Here is a 24,709-nt window from a genome sequence, read left to right on the forward strand (position 1 = left end):
AAATCCTAAAGACTACCACAAGTACAAACACACAATTGCTACTAGTGTTAATCTATCACAATAAACAATAGATGCAACAAAGTTATATTGGCAGCCACATTATCGCCCAATAGCGAGGCCACATAAAGCCATCGCAGTTGAGTGATATCACATCAAATTACCGTTGATAAATGAGACCATATAACTCATCAGTCATCACTCAAAGACGAACACTAATCTAGTTATCATAACAGAGCGACCACAACACTCACAAGGTGAGGCAAAAACACAACCACAATACTCTGGGAAGGGAACCATTGCTCAACTCACCTCAATGGAGAACAAGGACACTCATGCCCAAGCCACCTACAACTTCACCGCTCTAGTGAGATTCCGGTTTCCATCCGTTAAGCACCCAAGATCTAGTCGAATAAGACAACAGAGTCGCCAAATCCGATGTCACCAAGCGCCGGAGTTGCGAGATTCGAAACACAAATGGTAGTGGGGCCAGTAAAATGAAAAGCACAACATGCAGAGAGCTTTTATCTACATTTAAAAAAATTTACCTTAATGAAAAACTAATTGAAAGAATGAGTGATATAAGATGACTAATAATATTTCTTTAGTAAAAGAAGAGCAGAAAAAAATGAGAATTCTTTATATTTAAACCAAGAAAAAGCATGATCCTTTGGCCAACCCATCAATTTCTGGTCCAAGATATGGGAATAAATTCCAGTGTTACCTACAAGGGAGATGGATTGTCTGCCCTCCCCTTTCCATACTCTCTCCATGCCCTCTAGTTTTGTGCGGTCACGGTTAAACCACGTCAACATTTTATATTTATTTTTTTTATAAAAATAATAAGACAAAAAGCAAATGTTGACGTTACTTAACCGTGACCGCACAAAACAGGAGAACATGAAGAGGGTATGGAGAGGGGAGGGCAGACAATCCATCTCCACCTACAAGAAGCCGCCCTATACCGACCCCTACAAGAAGTCCCCCAATACGGACCCTTGATGGAAACCTACCACATCATGCGTTACTTTGACAAATATTTATGCCTTTCCCAAACCCTTGTTTTCCCTTGTTTTGACGATTGACTAATGATGAGGGGACAATGTAAAATTGTGTTCAAAATCCCAAATAAGAGGGGAAGAGAGTAAGAATGTGGCTTGGTTTTTGTCCATAATTAGTGGGAAACAAGGATAGAGTCAACTACCCCAACCTTTGTACGTAACTTGTATTGTGGAATTGTGGGAATTCATGTTTATACTAGCTAGTGCAGTTGTGGTCACAATGCAGTCCTAACAAATCATTTGATTTAAGATTTTCTTTTTCGTTATTTGATGATCAATCTATTCATTCCTAGCCACACAAAAAGTCTAGTTTTATGAAACGTCTGTGATGGGTTTGGTGAAGTTTTCTTGTCAGATATCCGACAAGTATATTAATTTTCATACAAAAATATGAAATGTAGGGCCAAATTTAAATTACTCCTCTTGATGAAGTACACACTGAGAATTGTATCCAAGAATAGTAGTTGTCACTGTGAATTTTGTGGTAACTTCTTTTATTAAGAGAATAAGGGGCAAAAGGTTGTGCACCATTTAGATGGACATTAAAAAGTAATATGTTTCTTAATTCGATAGGTTACCTATACGTTATTGTCAACAAAAATATTGGCTGAAGCATGGAAAAGAAAATGTTTGCACGTTTCTGGAAACGAGTAAAACTTCTCTTTTTTCAGTAGTTGTGTATAAGAATTGTTAATCTATTTCATGTGTATGGTACTCTTTCAATAGTGTTAATGGTTAAAATCTGGTTTAACTATATGCTTGGTAGGTGGAGCTAGATGACTAGAAACATTTTAGAAATTAAACAAATATCTCTATTGGCCAGGGTGGAGAAAATGTGCCTACAACCAAACGTAAACATATATTTGTATACAATCGAAAACACATAAGAACTTACTATTAGGCTGTTAAATTAAAATAGTATCGATATATAAATATAGTGTGTGTGTATATATATATATATCCCAGAGTTTTAACTACCACATATTGAATCCATCAAGAGAGAATTATAGACATAGCATTTTTTTTGTCAATCAACTTGTTAAAAAATCACAAAGCATATCGAGAGGAACCAATACAATGCTCAAAAAGTAACTATCATAGAAAAATACCATGTTAATAATCACTAACTAGAAAACAACATGCAACGAAAGTACTTTAATTTTATCTTATCCTTTGCTTAATGAATACGATTTCGAAGTGCTATGAACCCCAATTATCTCACCATTGTTCACACTTTTTATACAGACTGAAAATGACATGGGAATAAAGTAGATTATCATGGAATGATGGAAATAATTGAGTCTCGACAATGACCAATTAAACTACATGTACCTGATGAAAAATACAATTAAATAAACTAGTTTATTTTTGCTTGTTTTTTTAATCAAAATTTTACTTTCGACGGTGGCTGGTGGCATCAAAGATTATGATGTTGCTGCCTTGTTGGTGACATTTTTGTCCACTTAAGGATTCTGAATTGCAAATGCACCTGCCGACACTCTGATTAGTTGGTTTTGCCTGTGCTTTAGTCATGATTATGGTATGTCAGTATCAGTATCTGTGCTATATTCGATTTCAAGGCTTTACATATATATATATATATATATATATATATATATATATGAGCAGCCAAACCAAATTTCAAAGCCAATATTTTAATTACCAAAAGTGGTGAAGGATTCTTCTGTTAATCACTAGATTTGGATTTGGATTTGTATGGTACAAGCAGATGTGTATGTATTTGATGACAGTGAATCTTACATATCAAACTAACGTACATAAAAGCAAAAAAGTAAAATAATATTATGAGTTATGTTTTTCCATTTTGACTCATTAGAAGTTCTTCAATGTGGGACAAATTTTGCGAGACAGTTATGGCACGTAAGTTGCCAATCCACCCAATTATAGTGTATCAATCGACTAGCTACTCACTTCCTGCAAGATTTATTTGTATTTCCAAGATTGTAAGATCCTTGATAATTTTCTCAACTGATTTTCAATCATATAATTCTAGTGTCCATTTTAATATCTTGTAAAAAATATTAGATATTGTTGATGATAATGAATGATGATTTACATATACAATTACAAAAATATTAGGACAATCAGCAGTGAGTCCTGCATGATCCAAATTGGCAAATCATTATAATGTTGTTCTCAACCTCTTAGCAAGAAAATGGTAAACAAATTTTAACATCAGATCAGATACGATTGCGACTGCGACTGCGTAGATTGTATCTTCTAATATATGAAGAGACTGCATGTAAATTATCTCCAACTTCTTCTTTGAAATGGTTTGAATCCGTCAGGTGTTCAATGCCGTCTGATATGTCTTTGTCAACGAATGCAGACCAGTCAGATTCATCATCCGATTCCCAGGAAAACTGATCTGCATTTTTTCGCAAGCTTATAACCTCCTCTGTTAGTTTTTGTAGCATATCGTAGTTTAGCCTTTCATAGTCCCTGAAATTTTCAACACAGAGACATGTTAAATCCAAATCATAAAAAACCAACTGGATAATTTTAGGTTTGATGAGTTCTTTTCACTTACTTGTATTTCCAACAAGCATATAATAAGTGAAGGGCAGCATACAGCACATAAACGTTCCTAACTCCACTATCCCACCGAGTCCGTTGCTCTATTCCATTTGATGCAAATCGAAGGACTGCAAATTCAAGCAGGAATGCAAGGCATAGAACTGCGACAAAAAATGTTCACATACAAGTTAGTTCAAAATCACGAAATATATTTTAGTTAAAAATACATACGATTAATGAATGATATACTTACACAAATAAAGCCAGTGTCTCACTGGGTAAGTTTGCTTTGTGCTGGTTAACATATAAATGGCAAGCATTGATATGAAATAGAAAAATACTGCTTTCATTGACCGCGATTCCACCAGCAGTGCGTCGTGCAAGGCAAATAGCCTATCCAAAGCAACAAACATGGATGCCTGCTTCTGTTCAAAAGTTTCCTATATACATAAACATAAATTATTGTTATGTTAATCATAAAATTATGACAAAGACTGGACTAATTAAAATGCAACAAAAAGAAATAGTAACCTGAGCTTCCAATATGGTCTTTGAATTTTCGACTAGATGGTCATGAGCTCGTTGAATCTTCTCTTGGCTTCGAAGAAGCTCTTCCTGTTTTTCACGGCCTAATGTAGCAAACTGCCGCAATATTCCCCTGCAAATTTAAAATATGTTATTAACCACATTAAAACATACAGCTTGATAATGTCTAAAATATATTCACTAGCATGGCCAGTGCATTATGCCTTACTTGCTCTCTTTTAGAGCTTGGGATTGGAATTTAGTCAGTGACTGAAGCCCGTTAAGCGCTTCAGATTGGCCATGTAGAAGTTCCTTTTGCCTTTCCAAGGAAATATCAGCTACATTCCCAATATCGTCCGCCTTGCTTTGCAACTTGCTCATCTTTGAAGACATGGCTTCTCCAACAACACCTATCTTCTTCTCTATTTCGTTAGTCTCATCCTGCAAGCTGAGTATTCCTTTACCTAAAATGTGATAAGATTCATGAACCATTACCATCCCTGCTTCCAAGTTTTCCTTCAGTTTGTGCTGCCCCATCTGCAATTCCAATTGGGAGGCTTCAATTTTCTTGGACTGCTCAAACACCGCCTCTGACTGCTTCACTATCTCACCAATGTGATCACTCACATTCTTGGAAGTCTGAGCCACTTGTTGTGTTTGTTCATCGATTGAAGTCAAAGAATCATGTATATCTTTCGAGCCCTCTAACAACATATCTGCCGTTTCGGCTATGTTCACTAATTTTTTCTCTGCATAATCAGATGATTTTTTCAAATCATTCACCAATTTCTCCGTCTGATGCCTGAAAATTCCAGACTGTAACTGATGGCAAATGGAGTTGGTTTCTAAATAGAATCCGCGGTACGTGTGAATAGCATCATTGTCCAGTTTTTCAAGGCAAGATTTCATAGGAGAGCCTACGCGACACATTGGAAAAGGGGTTCTTCCAGAATCCTTTTGAAAGCAATGGCTAAGATCCCAAGCAAATCTCTTCCTCTTATCATTGTTATCCGCGGCCATCTCTGAGCATGCTCCAAATATTCCTCTATAAGCATCATGCCAACAAGAATTAGCGCCCACCAGTTTTCTTCTAGCATTGTTGACACGTTCAGTGCCTTTTTCATCATTGAGAGAATCCATGGAGAACTCGGCAACGATATCACTTGATATTTGCAGATTTTGAGGTGGATTATTGCCAGTGTTGCCGGAAGAAGAGGACCAAAACCATGACATACCAGACCTTGAGAGAGTTAGGAAGATCAAGAGTAAAAGAAGAGACTTACATTGTCCCATCTGAGCCTCTTTTCCTAGCAAAAGATATTCTTCAAATTTGTATGTAGTTCGAATATCCGGTAACCTGCATTACAAAACCCTAATAAGTACCGGAAAGAACCATAAACTATATGCTGCCAGAAGTAGAAAGGTTAGGGGATTTCAATAAAAATTGGCAGAGTTGGAAAAAATGTAATAGAAATCAATGAAATCCGTATTTAGAAAGCATTGAAAGAGAAAGATAACAGGAAAAGGAAAAGCCAATGCAGAGAAAAGAAGGTGATCGTAAATTTGATTACCATAAGTTTTGTGTTCAGAATTCTGTTCACATATTCACTCCAGTAGAACTAATAAGCACCACATAGCCTACTAAATGAAAAATAATCATTTCCTTCGAATTCGATAGCCCGGCAATATGTGCTTAATTATGTCGTTTTGAACTAGGCCTCTTCATCAGTTCAATTTTTTTCTTTAAATTGAAAATTGACATTCAACTAATATGATTTAGTCCTCCTCAGCAGAAACATAATCAAAGAAAAAAAACAAAACAAAACAAAGACTAATACTTTTCACCTTCTTTTACTACTCTTGTAGAATAAATTATTTAATGGCATAAAAGGAGACAGGCCAAGACCCTCAAAGGGTGAAATCGAAACAATCAAATTCCTGGGAAAAATCACACAAAACTTTGAAATCTATGCAATCGGATGGTGAAAATTTAGAAGTGTATGCAAAACAGAAAACGAAAGTTCACAACTTGAGAGAGAGAGAGAGAGAGAGATGACTTACTTGAGAACGCGAAGAGGAGTCGCTCTGCCTGCGTTTTGGACTATTGGGTTACATGCAATGGTGACTTTCAGAGAGAGAGAGAGATGACTTACTTGAGAACGCGAAGAGGAGTCGCTCTGCCTGCGTTTTGGACTGTTGGGTTACATGCAATGGTGACTTTCAGAGAAAGAAACGTGTATGATATTTATAAGGGAGGAGACGCTGTCTTTTTGGAAACGACCCAAAATAAAATAAAATAATCAAACTGTTTGAGTTAGGAAATAGGACAAAAACAGGTCAGTTTCTGTATTGGGTCCACTAGTGGAATGCCGCGTGGTGTTTTGATGGGTACTCCTTATTCTCCCGGGAAAACATCGCGATATAAAGTAAAGACTTGCGATCCAAGGAAAAGCAACGGCATGTAAAAGAAAATATGAAAAATACAAAAAAGTAACCTGGTGGAGTTGGGAAATATGTCTTTTTGTCCAAAGGGTCTGCCGCGTGTATTGTTATTCGGTCCTCCTTATTCCGCTGGAGTTGGGAAATATGTGTATTTATCCATTTAGGCGCTTATAAAAACCCAAATCAAGTTGTGATTCGTGAATGGTGGAAATTATAAGCGTCTGTAATTTCATGCCGAGTGCTGTCCTCCCGATTGCTGCCGCTGCCTTCGACTCCTGCAAGGAAGGCTGGTACTACCGCTGCGTCGGCCTCGACCCCTAAGCCTTAACTGCCGCCGCCTGTCAAATTTTTATTACTTTAATTTTGATCACTAAACAACGACGAAGATGTTGCTGGACAAAAATAGGAAGAATGAGAACACCGCCAAGGGCAACCGGCTCTTGATCAGCATCACTGTGGTAAGCAGTGCCGGCCCGATCCGTTTCCTTGTCAACGCAGGAGCTTGTTGCTGCCGTCATCGATACCACCTTGAAATCCTATGCGCGTGAGGGACGCCTACCGGTTCTCGGCTCCAATATCAATGACTTCCTGCTCTACTGCCCCAACGCAAGACCTGATGGTCTGAGTCCGTGGGAGACAATTGGAGCACAAGGAGGAGTTCGTAACTTTATGCTATACAAGAAGCCGGTGAAGATGGAGAACGATGAAACACCTGCAGCATCCGCAATTACTCGCAAAGGTAATGGTCGGACCTGGAAGGGATGGATCAATAAGAAGTCCCTCAATCTCAAGATCTCTTCTCATTGAATTAATTTCTCAATTAATGGGGAAATTAAAGAGTTTTCTATATTTGCTTTTATTTCTAGTTTTGTTATTGGTGTCCTTCCCCATTATTTTTGCTTATTTCTAGTTTTGTTTTTATTAATTTTGAACAAAACCTACTAAGTCTAAGCTAAAAATTAAGCAGAACATATGTAGAAAAAAATTTGATTTTCTTTATATGTTTTAAAGCAGAAATTACAGTGCGTTCAAGGGGTTTGCAAATTTCGCCACAGACCTCCAAAACTTAATTAGGTCGGGCGCACGAATGTAACCATAAATCAATACCAAAAAGAGACTTTAACTAAACCCTAACAATGGCTATTTTCTACCTCTTACAGTCTTACACGATACCATAACAACAAAACCAACAAGCAATTTATCTAGTGAGAACGTTGGTGAAATTTCTTCTGGTTCTTGGAGTCGGTGAATAGGACCAGTTAGCACAAGCAAGAGCATCTGGCACGTGAGTAAAAGAGAGCTTGACATAAGCACATCGAGAGGTAAGTGTGCCCCTTTTTCCACTGTATGTGAGATCAACGTCAGTTAACCACACCTTCTCGCACGGTCATTTTCTGCTGCACAAAAGCTTGACTGCAACTGGGGTTGCAGATGAGCCCTTGATGTTGGTGAAGCCAATTTCGCTGATCTTGACTTTGGATGGATCATCTTGTTTACAGTAAGTCCCAGATTGGCGAGGTCGTAAATGTTGGGGAGCCTGGCCATCTTTTAATTCTCACGCCATTCTGTGTGTATTTCAGAGTGCAATTCTTCACTGCGACTCCAGTTACAGGCTCTTCATTTGGGTACTTTCCTAGGCTACCGATACTTATGCCTATTAACCTACAGAAATGTAGTGAGAGGAAGAAGAGATTCAAGCAATTTAGAGAGAGAAGTAGAAACCAAACACTTTCAGTATATTACTTTTCTTACTTACTAAGCAATCCCACATACAACAGTATTTATACCCTTCTCAATATTCTAAACAAACTGCCTAACTAACTTTCTAACTAACTCTCTAATCTGCATACAAGTGGCAATATCTCAGCCACACAATATATGTCTATCATCCTCCCTCAATCTCATGTTTGGATGATCCTAACATGAGATTGTTACAATGAAAAAGAAACAACGAAGAGCTGAGGCCTTTGGTTAAGATATCAGCAAACTGCTCCTTTGAGGACACAAACTGCACCACAAGCTTGTTCTGAGAAACCCGCTCTCGAACAAAATGCACATCAATTTCAATGTGTTTGGTCAGTTGATGTTGGACGGGATTGAAAGACAAGGCTATAGCAGAAAGGTTGTCACAGTATAAAACAGGAGGAGCAGAAATCGGAAAATGCAGAAAAGCAAGGATTTGTTGAATCCAATCAAGTTCTGCTGCATTGGAAGATAAAGCACGATACTCTGCCTCAGTCGAAGATCGGAACACTGTCTGCTGTTTCTTAGAGGACCATGATATAGGGTTATTCCTGAGGAACACCACAGACCCTGTTGTAGATCGCCGATCATTGGGATCTCCAGCCCAATCGGCATCACTAAATGCAGATAGTGCCAAGTCCCCTTGAGAATAGGTAATGCCACAGGACATAGTGCCCTTCAAATACCGCAGGATCCTTTTAACGGCAGTGAAATGAGAGACCATGGGATGCTGCATAAACTGACAGACTTGATGCACAGAGAAAGCTATATCAGGTCGTGTGAACGTTAGATATTGAAGAGCACCCACCACACTTCTATATAAAGTAGGATTAGGATAGGGGTCACCATCATCCTTGAGTAACCTGTTAGAAGGTAAGCAGGGTGTGTCACAAGGCTTGGAGTCAAGCATTTCTGTTTTGACTAGGAGATCCTGCACATATTTCTGTTGGGACAAAAATAACCCCTTGGCAGTCTTGGAAATCTGAATGCCGAGGAAGTAGTGAAGAGGACCTAAGTCCTTGATGTCAAATTCAGAAGTTAAAGCATCAATGACTTGCTGAATCACAGTGGTTGCACTTCCTGTGATGATAATATCATCGACATATAGCAATAAGATCACAATATTGGCACCAACAGTTTTCACAAATAAGGAGGAATCAGAATAGGTGTTATGGAAGCCCAACTTAAGCAGAAAAGAAGTAAACCTGTCATTCCATGCCCTCGGGGCCTGTTTTAAGTCATATAGGGATTTATGCAATTGACATACCAAAGTGGGATTCTGGGGATCCTCAAAGCCAGGTGGCTGATCCATATACACCTCCTCCTGTAAGATTCCATGGAGAAACGCATTCTTGACATCTAGTTGCCGAAGTGACCAATTAAATTGAGCAGCAAGTGCTAAAACAATCCTCACTGTGGTAGGTTTAACAACTGGACTAAAGGTCTCACTGTAATCCAGCCCAGGTTCTTGACTAAATCCCTTGGCAACCAATCGAGCTTTATGTCGTGCAATTGAACCATCTGAATGTCTCTTGAGTTTGAAAATCCATTTACACCCTACTAAATTCTTGTTTGCAGGTAAAGGAACTAAACTCCATGTTCCTTGAGTATGCAAAGCACTGATCTCTTCCTTCATTGCTTGAAACCACACAGGACTCTTGAGAGCAGATTTGTATGTTTTGGGTTCACACATAGACAAATCAGCATCCATGGAAGTAGCAAGAGCAGACAAAAGAACCTCTTTTTGCTGATACCACTTTTACTCCTAGTCTGCATAGGATGTATATTCAAGGAGGGAATGGAAGGAACCACTTGTAGTGTAACAGGACTATGTTCAAGTACCACAGGGATGTGATCAGTGGTTGAAACGGCACCAGTAATGGACTGAGGAGAGGGTGGTGGATCAAGAAAATGAGAAGTGGTTGGTGAGAAGGATGAAGACCCGGGAGCAGAAGGGGAATGTAATGGAGACTCAGGAGAAATGAGAGTATGATAGGAGGGTATAGTGACTATAGGCTGTGAGGGGACTACAGGAAGAGATGACAGATCAGTAATGTGAACAGAAGTGGTAGATTGTGGTGTGGTGGCTCGGGACAACAAGTCATTATAAGGAAACTCATGTTCACTAAACACCACATGTCTAGACACAAAGAATTTATGTGTAGAAACTGCAAAACATATGAAGCCCTTGAATTTGGATGCATATCCCAAAAACACACATTTTGTAGTCTTAGCTTGAAGTTTGGTAGCATTGTAAGGTCTTAAGAAAGGATAACAAGCACAACCAAATGTTCGCAAGTGATGAATCACTGGAACAGCACCATATAAGGCTTCAAAAGGAGACTGGTTATGTAGAATGGGAGTAGGCATTCTATTAATGAGATAAATGGCAGTTTGACATGCAAAGGACCAAAACTATGAAGGCAGTTTAGCTGTTTGCAACAAAGTAATTGTGGTTTCAATAACGTGTCTGTGTTTACGTTCAGCCATCCCATTTTGTTCAGGGGTATAAGGACATGATTTTTGATGAGAAATGCCCTTTTGGAGAAGAAACGATTGAAGTGACTTGCTAATGTACTCACCACCACCATCACTTTGCAAAATTTTAATGTTTGCAGAGAATTGAGTGAGAACATAAGCATGAAAAGCAATAAAAGTGGCACAAAGATCGGATTTATTAATCAATGGGAAAATCCAGGAATACCGGGTACATTCATCAATGAAGGTGACATAGTACCGATATCCATCCACACATTTACACGGTGCAGGACCCCAAAGATCACTATGCACTACAGCAAAAGGAGTTACAGATTTATTGACACTTAATGCAAAGGGAAGTTTACAGAATTTACCCTCAAGACAACTAGGACACAGAACTGGATTTGGGTCTTTTGCAAAAGCAACTTTGGACTTATGCAACATAAGAGAGACAACTGAATTAGATGGATGTCCTAATCTATTGTGCCAGGTAGTAGAAGTAACCAACTGACCAAGGAGGGCTTTATTTGAAGCAATGCTTTGAGAACCGGCAGGTGACACATTGGCTAGAGATGAGAGTGGGTAGAGTCCATTACTGCACAATCCTTTATATAGTACCCTCCCTGTGGCCTTGTCCTGGATCCAAAAACAGAAGGCATCAAAGATAAGCCAACAATTATTATCCAAACAGATGCGATGGACAGATAGAAGATTCTGTGTTAATTTGGGAACATATAACACAGAATTCAATTTTATAGGATGGAGAGATGGTTTTATAACAGTACTACCAATGTGAGATACAGGCCAAACCTTCACCATTGGCAGTTTGTATGACTTCATTAGTGAGATAGGGTGAAGCTAGAGACAGATTGGAGAGATCAGCAGTCATATGATTCGTTGTGCCGGAATCAGTTATCCAAACTTGGGAAGGAGATGAAGATGCTGCTGGAGGAGAGGGGTGTGGCACCATAGTATGAAAAGCCTGCATTGGTGCCTGAGACTGAATTTGTTGTGGAGCAGGAAACTGTGATGAATACCCTTGCTGTGGATAAGAAGACTGCTGAGAATATAGATGCCCTGGTTGTGGATAAGAACCATTGCCAGCACCAATATAGTTGGGACCCTTGTCATTGTAAAAACAGAACCATGTACTGTGATTAAACCTGCCACAAATCTGACATCGGGATTTCGCAGAAGAATTGGATGGACAGAAAGGCGCAGAATGACCATCACAGTTGCAAAGTTGACATGAGAGGAGGGGTGGAGCAGAAGGAGGGGAGTGCTGCTGATGAGGAAAAGAACCAAGAACACCAGGACTTGGATTTTGGAGAACATGAGTTTGAGTAGGAAGATATGGCTTGGATGAAAAAGGCCTGTTATTTTGATGAAACCGGCCCTTCCCCTTGTTTTTGGGAGCATTGAACTGCTTGAAACCACCAGCTACAAAATTGGATTGAGTAGGTGCTCTCAGAGGTAAAGTATAGGCAACCATTGCAGTCATAAAGGGTGCATTAACAGTGGATTCCAGAATAGCTTCTTTAGCAAGTAATTGTGTCCTAAACTCCTTCAGAGATATAACATTCTCACGTCCCCTTATTACTGTTCTGAATGTATTATACTCTGGTGGCAAACCATTCAACGCAAGAATGACAATATCTTCATCAACAAAATACACCCCAGCAGCTGAAAGATAATCTCTGGCCTCTTTGATTTTCTGTAAATATTGAGCAACCGAATCAGATCCCTTTTTAATGGTTTGAAGATTAGACTTCATCTGAAATATGCTAGTCTTGAAGACTGTGGAGAATTGTTCTTGCAATCGAATCCAGAGATCCCGAGAGCTTGTACTACCAATAGCACACGACAAAGCCATTGGACTCAAAGAAGCAGTAAGTAACTGCATCAGGGCTTTATCATGCATCATCCAAATCAAATACTCATCACTAGCAGAAGAAGTTATTGAATTTGAGGAATTAACACCAGAATCTCCAGATTGTGAGGAATGTCGAGGAGGACAAGGATGCGTGCCGTCGACAAACCCTAGAATTCCATTACTCTCAAGCAGTAATTGCATTTGAAAATGCCAAGTGAGATAATTCGAATCATCCAACTTCACATTCACAGATGTAGAAATCGACGAAACTAGAGCAGTGATGGGAGATTGAAGAAGCTGAACTTGAGAAGCTGTTACCATCGTTGCCGAAACTCACTGAGACAATGTATCAAACACCTGGAGTGCACTATTAGAAGAAGACGAAGACGCAACCAGATCGTAGTTCCATAGCACCCGGAAACAATAAACCCTAGAAAGCAGAGAAGACGAAGTCAAAGCAATCAAGAAATGCTTGCAAGAAGCAAGAATCCAGAGGAAGACGAAGTGTTGGAGCTGCGGAAGACTCGGATCGAAGAAGCTGATCAAGCTCTAATGGCGAGTGATACCATATTAACCTACAGAAATGTAGTGAGAGGAAGAAGAGATTCAAGCAATTTAGAGAGAGAAGTAGAAACCAAACACTTTCAGTATATTACTTTTCTTACTTACTAAGCAATCCCACATACAACAGTATTTATACCCTTCTCAATATTCTAAACAAACTGCCTAACTAACTTTCTAACTAACTCTCTAATCTGCATACAAGTGGCAATATCTCAGCCACACAATATATGTCTATCAATGCCGTGCCCTGGTCCACAAATAAAGTTGGTCGCGATGATGTTTTTGCTCCCACCAATAACAGAAACACAATCGTCTCCGGTTCCAATAATTGTCGTGTGATTGATGGTTATCCCGAATGAACTCCCGATGTGAATTCCATCCGTGTTGTGGCTGTCCTCCGGCGCTGTGATGGTCAAGTATTGTAGTGTGACATTGCGACATTCATGAGCATTGATGTAGAAATATTTGCTATCAAGTGAAGTTATACCCTTGATTATGGAATTGGTGACAAAATCAAACATCAGATTCTACATTAGAAAAACAAATAGATTAGCATACTTTAAAAAAATAAAAAAATAAAAAGATTAGCATATTGTGGTACTAGCAATACAAAAAACAATTAATACAAAAAGTAATTTTCGCACATATGTATTGTTTTCCTCATACACACATCTGTTTATTTTTGGCATTTAGGTTGAATAAATAAAAAAAGAATCAAGTAGTAGAAATAAACAAAGAGATGTGCAGGAAGCGAAAAATGTATGCAGAATTTGTTTCCCCTAAACGTCTAATGATCGTTATAAAATAACTTGGTAGCAATTATTTTGGCCATCAAAAGTTCCACCACCAAACAACATGAGCCTGTTAACGTGCTGAAATTGAACCCAGGTGCCCTGCTGAATGAGTCGGCTGCGGTCTTGAGGGGCACGCAAATAGCCTTGAACTTGAATCTCAATCGGAGCTTTGCAAGGACCTTTCAGAATAGCTCCTCTTAAATAATATTCCCACTTTGGAATAATAACTTTGGCTGGCCATGGTGATGCACATGCATCTCTCCAAGCGTTAGCCACAGCCTGCGTAATGTCACCCTTAGAATTTCCTCGATATCTTAAACTTGTCACATAAAAGACCTCGGCTTTAGCAATGGATACTAAAAATAAGAATGCCAATATCCAATTTCCAGCTGCATTAAAATAAAATAAAACAATTAGTTTCAATTCAATAAATTTCATATCATATATAACTAGAACAAGGATTAACGTTTTAGATGGGGAAAAACATTCGGAAGCAAATTTCAGAAAAAAACTTCTGACTTTTTGCATTGAGAAATGGGTGAAAGTCAAAATAAACCCTAAACCCTAAAGAACATAATAAGATCATGCAGACGTACCCATTAGGTTAGAGCGACAGGAAATTGAGCCGCTCAATTTGCAGGCGATCTGAACTTCACAGTTCGTTGCAACTTTGACATGTAGAGTTCATTCATGCAAATAGGCGATTTGGGAGAAGGAAAATTGCCTGTATTTATAGAATCAGGAATGTGATAACTTACTGGAATTAAGGGAATAGAACGGAAATTATGAAGGAAAAAAATTGTGTCCTAAAATGGAAAAAGGAAATTTGGATAAATATTGTGCCGTAAAAAAAAATTTAAAGAACAAGGTAAGCGTTATTTCTCCTCTCACAAGAAAAATGTTTTCCTGCTTTCAAACTTTAGGGGTGAGAGTTTGACACACCCCGATTTTAGAATCAGGGCGTGACTACACAGTTCGGAAGCACATTAGGAAAATGTCTACCACTCTCACGTGACGGCCAGCATGCCCTCCTTCGGGATGGGGTGTGTCAGAGTTTGAGAGATTTTGATGGATTTATAAATTTATAGATTTTGATGGAGTTTAATTAACTTGTAGAAATTTCTTGTAAAATCTTGATTCAATTCCTTCATAAATCTCAAATTCCATCAAATTCCTTAACTTTTTAAAGATCTTTAAAATAAATTCCTAATTAAACACACCTAAAATGTTATAAACTTTCTTAAAATCCTTAGATCCTGATTGGATACACGTTAAATTTTAGAGAATCACTTAAAATCTTAATTGGATACCTTTATTAAAATAATTAAAATCCCTCAAAATCCAAGTTGAATACCACCCCTTAAATTTGCTTAGAAAATGTCCACCTTTAAAGAACTATTGAGGCTGAAACAAGAAAATTTTCAGTTAAAATGTCAAATGCTTCATCCCTCGGAGGGTTAAGATATGCTTTCATCCTCGTACAAGAAAAAAGGAATTTAAGTTGAGAACATTATAATTTTTAATATCGACACTAAGGGAGAGGGGTGAGCTAAACCTCTTATTTACAAATGAACAGAAATATCACCAGACCATAATACTAAGTGTCAACAATATAATGTTTAGTAATTAAGAAAATATCAAGAAGCCAAATTTGATTTTAGGTAAGATGTATAGGCTTCATTTAGGGGAATATCTCAATGAAATATTAGCACTAGGCCGTCCGTTTCAGCCATCGCCGCTTCGGCAATCCGTCTCTGATTATGGCTCTCGGGCATAAAATAAAGATTGTTCCAGAATTGCCCCTGATCGTTAACGACTCCGTTGAGGGGGTTGAGAAGCCTCGGCGGCTCTGAAGATTTTGAAGGAGATCCGGGCCTACGCTGTGTTGGGGCTTAGAAGGACTTCACTAATTTGGAGATGTTTATCTCACAAAGAAGAATGTAATGCAGCAGAATTGATAGGCAAGAGAAAGAAAGAATACTCAAAGTATTACACAAGATTTTTATTCACTCACAAACTTAGTACAAGAGGAAACACTCAAACACTCTTAGAAGCTTTGTTGCTTCTTCTCATTTCTCACTACTTGCTCTCTTGGTTGTTCCATCATCCCTTGTTCATTCTCTTCTTCAAACTGAGGAAATAAGTGAAGATCACCTGCATGAGAGCCAAAAACTCATTCTCTTTCTTCATCAAACGTCATGTCTCTACTGATCACCATCTTCCCATTATTTGGATTATACAGCTTATAGCCTTTTGAATTTGAATCATAACCGATGAAGATGAACTTCTCACTATTGTCGTTGAGTTTCGTTCTCCTCTCGTCTGGTACATGTACATGAGCTATGCTTCCAAAGACTCTTAGATGAGAAATATCTAGTTTTCTTCCACTCCATGCTTCTTGTGGAGTCTTTCCCCCACACACTCCTTGTTGGAGACCAATTGGATAGGTAGACAGCACATGCTACAACTTCTGCCCACAACTCCTTGGACAATTACTTACTTTTGAGCATACTTCGAACCATGTCAAGGATAGTTCGATTTTTTCTTTTCGCCACACCATTTTGTTGAGGGGATGTTGAATTGTAATCTTGTCTTGGCCCAAGATAATTGATCCGGCCCATACACAAAGAAAGATCCATCCACATGCTAGAGAGTTCTAACAAATTCAAGTTGGTGAAATGCATGCATAAATATCTAAGGCTTTTTTGTAGAAAGATCTAGAATCTTGTAAAATTGTGTGGTTGTTAAGCATTAGCTAGAAAGTACTAGCAATGTCAAAGGTGGCAAACCTTGCCTATAAATAGGTAAGGTGCTAAGCTATGTGATGTAACAAACAAGAGAGCAAGTAGTGAGAAGTGAGAAGAAGCAACAAAGCTTATAAGAGTGTTTGAGTGTTTCCTCTTGTACTAGTTTGTGAGTGAATAAAAATTTTGTGTAATACATTAAGTGTTCTTTCTTTCTCTTGCCTATCAATTCTGTTGCATTACATTTTTCTTTGTGAGATAAACATCTCCAAAGTAGTGAAGTTTTTTTAAGCCTCAACACACTGATGCCGATCGAAGGCAAAAGACAGCGACTACACTATACTGAGTTTGACAACTTTACAAAGTGGCTCGGGGTAGCCCAGTGATTTGTTGTTCATTAAATTTATAAGGCCTTGTTTTCATAGACTATTTTGTGTTAATGTTTACCTTGTGTCTTTTGTTATCTTGAGAGTCAAAGAATGAGACGTGGGAGGACAAGTGGTGTATTAACAGAGCGCGTTTTCCCTCTCGAATCTTCAGATGTGTCATATGGCGTTTCACTTGATTTATGTGGTGATAGCAGCTTATCGGATAACGTGTTCATCGACATTTAAGGGTAGAGAAATTCCTAGATATGGTCGCTTTCATGGCAGATGCGCTTCGGAATAAACCCTGCATGAGCCTTAATACGGAACCCCAAAATTAGCCTTCGAAGTTGATGGACCGGAGTCGTACCACTTTGTGTAAATAAAATATATTTGTCTCATAACAAGCCTTATTTTTATTTATGGCTCAAATAGTGTTCTTATAGAGAAAGTTGATTAGTGAAATAAGGCTTATTTTCATATAAGCAAATTTCCTTTGCTTTTTTTTTTTTTTGGTGACTCTTGTTTCCTCCTTTTGTTAATTTCACTACAACTAAAATGGCCACTGGGCACAATAAATTATATGTGCCCTTTGAGGCCAAAGAGCACCAACACATGTGCTCATAGACCAATAGCAACAATGCAGCTACTATCTTAGTGTATGTGCCCTCTATGGACGTCACCATTGCTAAAAGGGCACAATAATGTATGTTATGCTGAAAAGTGTAAGCACAAATAAAGGTCCTTTTGTGCCCATTTCTAACAAAATTGTCAGATGGTTACTGCCACCCATGTTAGCGCATTTATTGTTATTGTGCCCAATATGTCAACTATTTAAAAATAAAAAATAAAAACCGAAATCACCTACAAATTGAGATTGAGGCTAAACAAAAAATTATTTTTTTTCATAAAATTAAAACAGCCCACAACCACAAGCATCTATAATATTACAATTTACAAAGATATTCACAACCATTATATATAAAAACAACTAGAATTTTACAAGTTCTATCCCCAACTAAAATAAAACTAAAATTATAAAGGTTTTAAGTGAATATCGGTTCTCTCAGGAATAAGAACATCAAATATTAAGGTTTTAAGTGAACCTGCACATTTCTTTTCTCATATTTGAGTCGGCAACCTGGTCAGGGGTGGCTTTGGTGGTTGATGGGTTTCGATGTGGCCATCATGTATAGAAAGGGAAAAAAATGATTGCCTGCTTTTGAACAACTGGGTCGTTTTGAATGGCCTCGCCAAGTACCCCAAGCATCCATATTTCTTGTACCAGCATCACCATGATCAAGCTCTCATATAACCACAACAACTCCCCCATTCAAATATGACCCTAAATCATAAAAAAAAAATTAAAAAAAAATCAACATAAAAAGAAAAGGTCAGTACGTATGATTCGAGTTCACGTTGCTCAGGGTCACTGACGTTGTTAAGTTTATTCATCATTGCTCGATCACTCTTGTTAATTTTCTTTTTCGTTTCGTTTTGTTTCAGCTTTTCTTTAACAGCGTAGGCACACAAAACCAATCAAATTCATTCACCTACGTAGCCACAAAAGCATGAATATTTTGTTTCAAATTTCAATCCCAACAAACAGAACCAATCAAATTCATTCACCAATTGATGCACAAAACACACAACTTTGTAACTCAATCCCTATTATTGCACACAAATTCTTGACTTTTAACACAAAGCCCACCTCCAATTCCACATAGCAAAAGCTGGGCAATCAATAATTTAATCCTAACTAAAACTTTAACACAATTATAACCGAAACAACTCTAATCACTTTACCCCAAAAAAAAGGTAGATAGAAAGTGGATGTACCTGTAATACGAAACTGGTTGAAGTGAAGAACACAAAGATTTGTGCTTTGCTGCTCAAATTTGTTGAGTGAGAGAAAGTACCCAGAACCAAAATCATATTAGGGTTGAGAAATTGGAATTTATTAGAATTAGGGATTCATTAATACAACTATGCCTCAGCCCAATTCTATTTTTTTTCATTTGGCCTAAAATAGAAAAAGAACAAAAACTTCAAGTTAAAAAATTAGAGAAATAAATCTGAAATTTTAGAGAGACAAAGTGAGGAGAGAGAAATAAGCGGAGGACCTTGGGCGAGGAGTCCATTGACAGCTTCGTTAGGAAGGACCTGAGCGCAGTTTTTCATGATGAAATTGGGGTTCCACCATAAAATCAATTGGCAATATAGGGAGTAGCCCAAGATTATATAAACACATAGCAAACCTTGTCCCTCACCAATGTGGGACAACTCTCAACACGCCCCCGCACATGTGGCGGATTTTCAAGCCTACACGTGGATAACAACTGGGTGACGTGGAGCGCATGTGGCCGTTGGGCTTCACATATGGACAACCTTGTTCTGATACCATGATGAAATTGAGGTTCCACCATAAAACCAATTGGCAATATAGGGAGTAGCCCAAGATCATATAAGCACGTAGCAAACCTTACCCCTCACTAATGTGGGACAACTCTCAACATTTCACAATCTCCTTTAAGCTTTGCACCAAAAATTAAAAGCAACATATCATGATTGAAGAACACAGCAGCTGAAGAGCACTACCGCAGTTCCATCAAGTAACACGACCAGTACAACAAAGCAAGAAGGAAATATGAAGTCCTCACCTCAAGCTCGTGTGAAGAAGCAGAGCTGGAGGACTCTGTTGCAGTTCGAGGTGGAGCTGGACGGGTTCAACTCCTCTAAGACTTTTATGTCTCGTTAACTACAGCAAGTTGAGGTAGGTGGAAAAAGGATAAGAATGGCGACGGATGCAAGAGAAAGGAGACGGCGGCGAGAGGAGGATAGGACGGAGGCGAGGCAGTTTGTGTCGTGGGTCACTGAGAGAAACGATCGGCTTCATCACCAGCTCGGGCCTCATCACCTATCGACGCCACTACTACTTCTCTCTTCGTCGTACTGTACGTCGCTCTCATACCTTCAAAATACATTAAACTCGAACAAAATTATATGTTTCTTAGATCTGAAATTGAAGAAATTTGGCTATGAATTTGTAGAAACTAACTTAAGGATCGGAAAGATGATGGGAAATGGAAGGCGACACTGTTGCCTGAAATACAAGAATGAGAGGAAAGATACGGGAAGGAGAGTGAAAGGGAAGGAAGAGGAAGGGAAGAGAAAGAAGACTAATAACCTTTTTTCATCTTCAAGTTTTTCATATTTTTTTATTGTTATTTTGCACAAAAGGCACAATTATTTTTAGGGTAAATCCCCAAAATAGTCCCTGAGATTTGCATAACTCATCACTTTGATCCCTGAGATTCCAAATCGATAAAAGTGGTCCCTGAGATTCTCCACCATCCATCATTTTGGTCATTCCGTTAAAAACTCCGTTAAGTGTCCCGGAGCTCTTGGCCGAAAATTTGGGCAATTTTCAAAGCTTCGTAACTCAATCGTTTCTTAACCAAATTCGACCCATAATATATCAAAATGAAGATAGGAAGTGTATAATAAGATTATACCTATTTCGAAGCCCAATGATTGCCAGAGATTACAGGAAAATAGGCTCAAAGTTGACTGGTCCGAGAGAAAACTTGAAAACTCGCCTGAAACTGGGCAAACTTTAAACGTTCATAACTTCTTCAATACTCAACGAAATCAAGTGATTCAAAAACAAAAATCATACTTCTCGAAGAGAAAAAGATAATGGTACCTTTTTGACAGCTAACTCACCGTGGTTTGGCCGTAAAACAGCTCGAAAGTGGCTGTCTTGGTCTCGAATTAGCCACTTTCGAACTGTTTTCCGGCCAAACCACAGTGAGTTAGCCATCAAAAAGGTATCATTCTCTTCGTCTCGTCTAGAAGTATGATTTTCATTTTTGAATCACTTGATTTCGTTGAGTATTGAAGAAGTTATGAACGTTTAAAGTTTACTCAGTTTCCAGCGAGTTTTTAAGTTTTCACTTGGACCAGTCAACTTTGAGGCTATTTTCTGGCAATCTCTGGTAACCATTGGGCTTCAAAATAGGTATAATCTTATTCTACACTTTCCTATCTTCATTTTGATATATTATGGGTCGAATTTAGTTAAGAAACGATTGAGTTACGAAGCTTTGAAAATTGCCCAAACTTCCAGCCAAGAGCTCCGGAACACTTAACGGAGTTTTTAACGGAAAGACCAAAATGATGGATGGTGGACAATCTCAAGGACCACTTTTATCGATTTGGAATCTCATGGACCAAAGTGATGAGTTATGCAAATCTCAGGGACCATATTGGCGATTTACCCTTATTTTTATACGTGCCGTTTGAAATCTAAAAAGTATATAGTGCAAATAATTCAAAATGTACATTTGATTTAAATATATACCAAATATTAGTGCATAAAATTTAATACTAAACGTTTGGGCCAAAAAATAACTTTTATTTAAATATATTTAATCATAAAATACAAAACTACGTATGTTACCGTGAGGTTAGAGTTGTGCGGCCCATGATTTGTGACACTTGGGTGTGTAGCTATTGGCAGACTGTCCTCACTTAAAATCACTTTCTGAAATTTGGAGTGGAAGATTCATGGTGTCCTCAGTTAAAATCACTTTTGAAACTTGGGGTGAGTGATTCATGGTGCTTTTCAATTGAACCAACATTTGACTTTGGGTTTCTGGGCTTGTCATTGAACAATTGATTAGAGAAAATATTTTGGGCCTCATTAATTCTAGAAAAAATTGCAGAGGAAAGTTTGGAGATAGAAGAGAGGTTTGTAACAATGTTAACCCTTGAGAAATATACATGTTATTGGTAGCCCTTGTAAAGGCACAAAAGTCATTTTGTCACACATAATATATTTAATTAATAAAAGCTTCATTATTATAAATATGGACACATGCAATTGTGCTTATAAATCCTATTTATAGCACAAAAAGTCTTTTATGTCTGTTCATGAGCCCAATAATGTGTTTGTGTCCATCTTCTTTTACATTGGGCACAATATATGGTGCCCTTTATTGAATGTGCACTTTTCCACACACAAACTTCTCATTTGTGTCCTTAATTTTATAGAGACAACATGTTTATTGTGCCCATTTTCAGTAAAAAAAAAGGTACCCCACTCGGCACGGTTTCCGTGCCCATTATTGTTTTGTGTCTACTTTTTTTAACATTGGGCACAATAGATGGTGCCCTCTATTTAAGCTTTTTGGTGGTCAAACTTACACAACAATCTCAATTGTGCCATTTGTTTTGTACCCAAAGCTCATTTTTGTTGTAGTGTTTATTTGGTTATTAAACTAAATAAAAAGACATTTATTAGAAACAAAATGCGACACTATATAGCATGATATTCAAAGAAGCATCATGTTCCAACAACTCGAACGTCATAAATAGTAATTAAAATATACAATAATATCTAAACACATGAAACCAATATACACACACATAAAGACGATATCTGCACCGCTGCATATGTAGTTCACCACCCATTAAGCAAATGAAGGGGCGCCTATTGATTATTTCATCTCATTCCTACTACTATCTTTTTCCCCTAACATCTCTTTGAGATGCAATTATCTCTCCTTAACTGATCCAAAATTAAGAAGTCTTTGCAGAACAAGCAGGTGGAATAACTTTGCCAGTCACAGTAGGGTTCACATTAGAACATACCGATGTACAGGTGCCATTTTTCCCATTGCATGTCAAATTAATGTCACTAATTTCCACATTCTGACATGGAATGCCTTTGCTGCAAGCAAGCTTGACAGCAACAGGATCAGCAGAGGTGCCCCTAATGTTCTTGAAGCTCACATTGCTGATTTTAACCCGCGACGGCATTTTCGCTTGGCATTGGCCATTCGGGCAGTATTCTTGGTCTATAAGGACCGGGGAAGTAGTCACGTTTTCCATAATTATGTCCTCGAAATGCAAATCCGAGGCCACACCATTAGGTGAAGCAGGCCATGTCTTAACCCTAACACCATTGGAAGTGTTTTTTATGGTGCAATTTCTCACTGTGACCCCTCTTACAGGTTGCTCATCGTGGTACCTGCCTAGGCTACCAATGCTAATGCCGTGGCCTGGCCCGCACGTCACCTTCTCGATGTTAATTTGCTGGCTTCCATCACCAATGGAGACACAATCATCACCGGTTTGAATTTCTGCGCCGGTGATGTTGATGTTCGTTGACCTACCAATGTGGATTCCGTCGGTATTTAGGCTTTCGCCAGGGGCTTTGATGGTCACATGTTGAAGAGTCACGTTTTTGCAGTTCAAGATATTCATGTGGAACAACTTGCTGTTCGTAGATGTTATGTCTTGAATGTGTGCATTGGTCAGCCCAGTTAATCTTAAACTCTGTGTTCAAGGAAAAAGAAAGTCTGTTAGCAATTGTGTTAATTTTGGGTGTCTAAATAGCATTACTCATTGAGAAAATGTGGAGATAAAATTTAAAAACTTACAATAGGAAGCGAGTTGCATTTGCCAGTTTTGGCACAATCATTTTTGGACCAAGCAATTGAACCTTGGCCATCAAAAGTGCCACCTCCTGAGACTGATAACGCATCAATGTTTTGGAAAATAACCCACCCATCTTGTGACTTGAGCTTTTCGGGTTCTGCCGGAGCCTGTAGGGTTCCTTCAACCCGAAGGCTAACCGGTGCTTTGCAGGGTCCTTGAAACTTCACTGGACCAACCATGTAGTTTCCCTTTGCTATCACAACCGTGCTTGGCGTAGCAGATGTACAGGCTTCTTTCCAAGCACTATTAATAGCCTAAAATCATAATCAAAACATCACTAATGTGCTAAAAAGTCCGGTTCATATTCATAGTCTGATAACATATATAATAAATGTGCTAGATATGTGACAAGAAATGCAAACGGAACCAAAATGCGCAGAAAATTGTACCTGGCTGTCATCTGTCTTTCCATCAGCCTTGGCTCCAAACTTCTTGATATCAATATCTGCAGCCTTGGCTTTTATGAAGAGTGCTACCAAGAACAAAAAGAATGTAGCTCTAAGAACAAACTTCGAACCCATGTCAGACTTCTTCTGTGTTACAAATTTTTAGATTCTGATAAACTTGATTAGTACTGGAATTAATTAAGATTGATTTGATTAGTTAATCTCAAAGGGTTCAATTTTTATAGTGTAGTAAAGGGAGCTGAAAACCACAAAATCCTGACCTAATTTTTATTTGGACTAATCTCTGACGTCCTCATGTTTTTGTGATGATTATTTTAACTCAATTTTAGGTGTCATGGTTCCTTAATTTACCTGCTAACAGGCTTTTAAACCTCTAAACCATTCACATGTCAAAAAATGCATGTCTTACTTTTTATGACAATTTACGTGTGTGGAAGAGCTTATGGCCTCTAATCTAAGATAAACCTTATTAACTAATGCACATTAATTAGGAAGTTTTATATTAAGATGCAAAATTCAAAAATGACACTCTTACCATATTTTTCATACCATATTTGTACATCTTCCTAAGACCATCTCCAATCCTTGGGCTAAAAGCCAAATTTTTTAGCCCGGAAAATTTGGCTTTTAGCCCAGAAACATCTTTTCTGCTCCAACCCTTCTGGCCTAAAATT

General features: G+C 38.3%; 2 protein-coding genes and 2 pseudogenes across 2 annotated transcripts; 1 reads left to right on the plus strand and 3 right to left on the minus strand.

The window, feature by feature from the left end:
- Positions 1–3,120: 3,120 nt before the first annotated feature.
- LOC103417198 (protein GAMETE EXPRESSED 1-like) lies at positions 3,121–6,320 on the minus strand. The gene is made up of 6 exons (XM_070817522.1): positions 6,183–6,320; positions 4,351–5,478; positions 4,128–4,254; positions 3,850–4,036; positions 3,610–3,757; positions 3,121–3,521 (listed from the first exon to the last, which is right to left on the minus strand). The coding sequence occupies exons 2-6, from the start codon at positions 5,412–5,414 to the stop codon at positions 3,260–3,262; spliced, it is 1,788 nt and encodes a 595-aa protein (XP_070673623.1). The 5' UTR covers positions 5,415–5,478; positions 6,183–6,320; the 3' UTR covers positions 3,121–3,259.
- A 479-nt stretch (positions 6,321–6,799) lies between these two features.
- On the plus strand, positions 6,800–7,445 carry LOC114822619 (uncharacterized; annotated as a pseudogene).
- A 93-nt stretch (positions 7,446–7,538) lies between these two features.
- LOC114822426 (polygalacturonase-like) lies at positions 7,539–14,615 on the minus strand (annotated as a pseudogene).
- A 7,861-nt stretch (positions 14,616–22,476) lies between these two features.
- LOC103405032 (exopolygalacturonase clone GBGA483-like) lies at positions 22,477–24,229 on the minus strand. Its single transcript, XM_008344005.4, has 3 exons — positions 24,018–24,229; positions 23,571–23,882; positions 22,477–23,466 (listed from the first exon to the last, which is right to left on the minus strand). Exons 1-3 carry the CDS (start codon positions 24,147–24,149, stop codon positions 22,708–22,710), a joined length of 1,203 nt encoding a protein of 400 aa, XP_008342227.3. The 5' UTR covers positions 24,150–24,229; the 3' UTR covers positions 22,477–22,707.
- Positions 24,230–24,709: the final 480 nt, after the last annotated feature.

Source organism: Malus domestica, chromosome 17, assembly GCF_042453785.1.
Source record: "Malus domestica chromosome 17, GDT2T_hap1".
Lineage (NCBI taxonomy): Eukaryota > Viridiplantae > Streptophyta > Magnoliopsida > Rosales > Rosaceae > Malus > Malus domestica.

Bases quoted from the DNA above. Each gene is read 5' to 3' on its own strand.
- LOC103417198 (XM_070817522.1), bottom strand. From the start codon at position 5,414: ATGGGACAATGTAAGTCTCTTCTTTTACTCTTGATCTTCCTAACTCTC. The intron at 3,758-3,849 runs GTAAGTATATCA...TTTTTGTCGCAG, and splicing joins GAGACACTGGCTTTATTTGT to TTCTATGCCTTGCATTCCTG. The intron at 3,522-3,609 runs GTAAGTGAAAAG...TGAAAATTTCAG, and splicing joins TATGCTTGTTGGAAATACAA to GGACTATGAAAGGCTAAACT.
- LOC103405032 (XM_008344005.4), bottom strand. From the start codon at position 24,149: ATGGGTTCGAAGTTTGTTCTTAGAGCTACATTCTTTTTGTTCTTGGTA. The intron at 23,883-24,017 runs GTACAATTTTCT...TTATGATTTTAG, and splicing joins GAAAGACAGATGACAGCCAG to GCTATTAATAGTGCTTGGAA. The intron at 23,467-23,570 runs GTAAGTTTTTAA...CCTTGAACACAG, and splicing joins AATGCAACTCGCTTCCTATT to AGTTTAAGATTAACTGGGCT.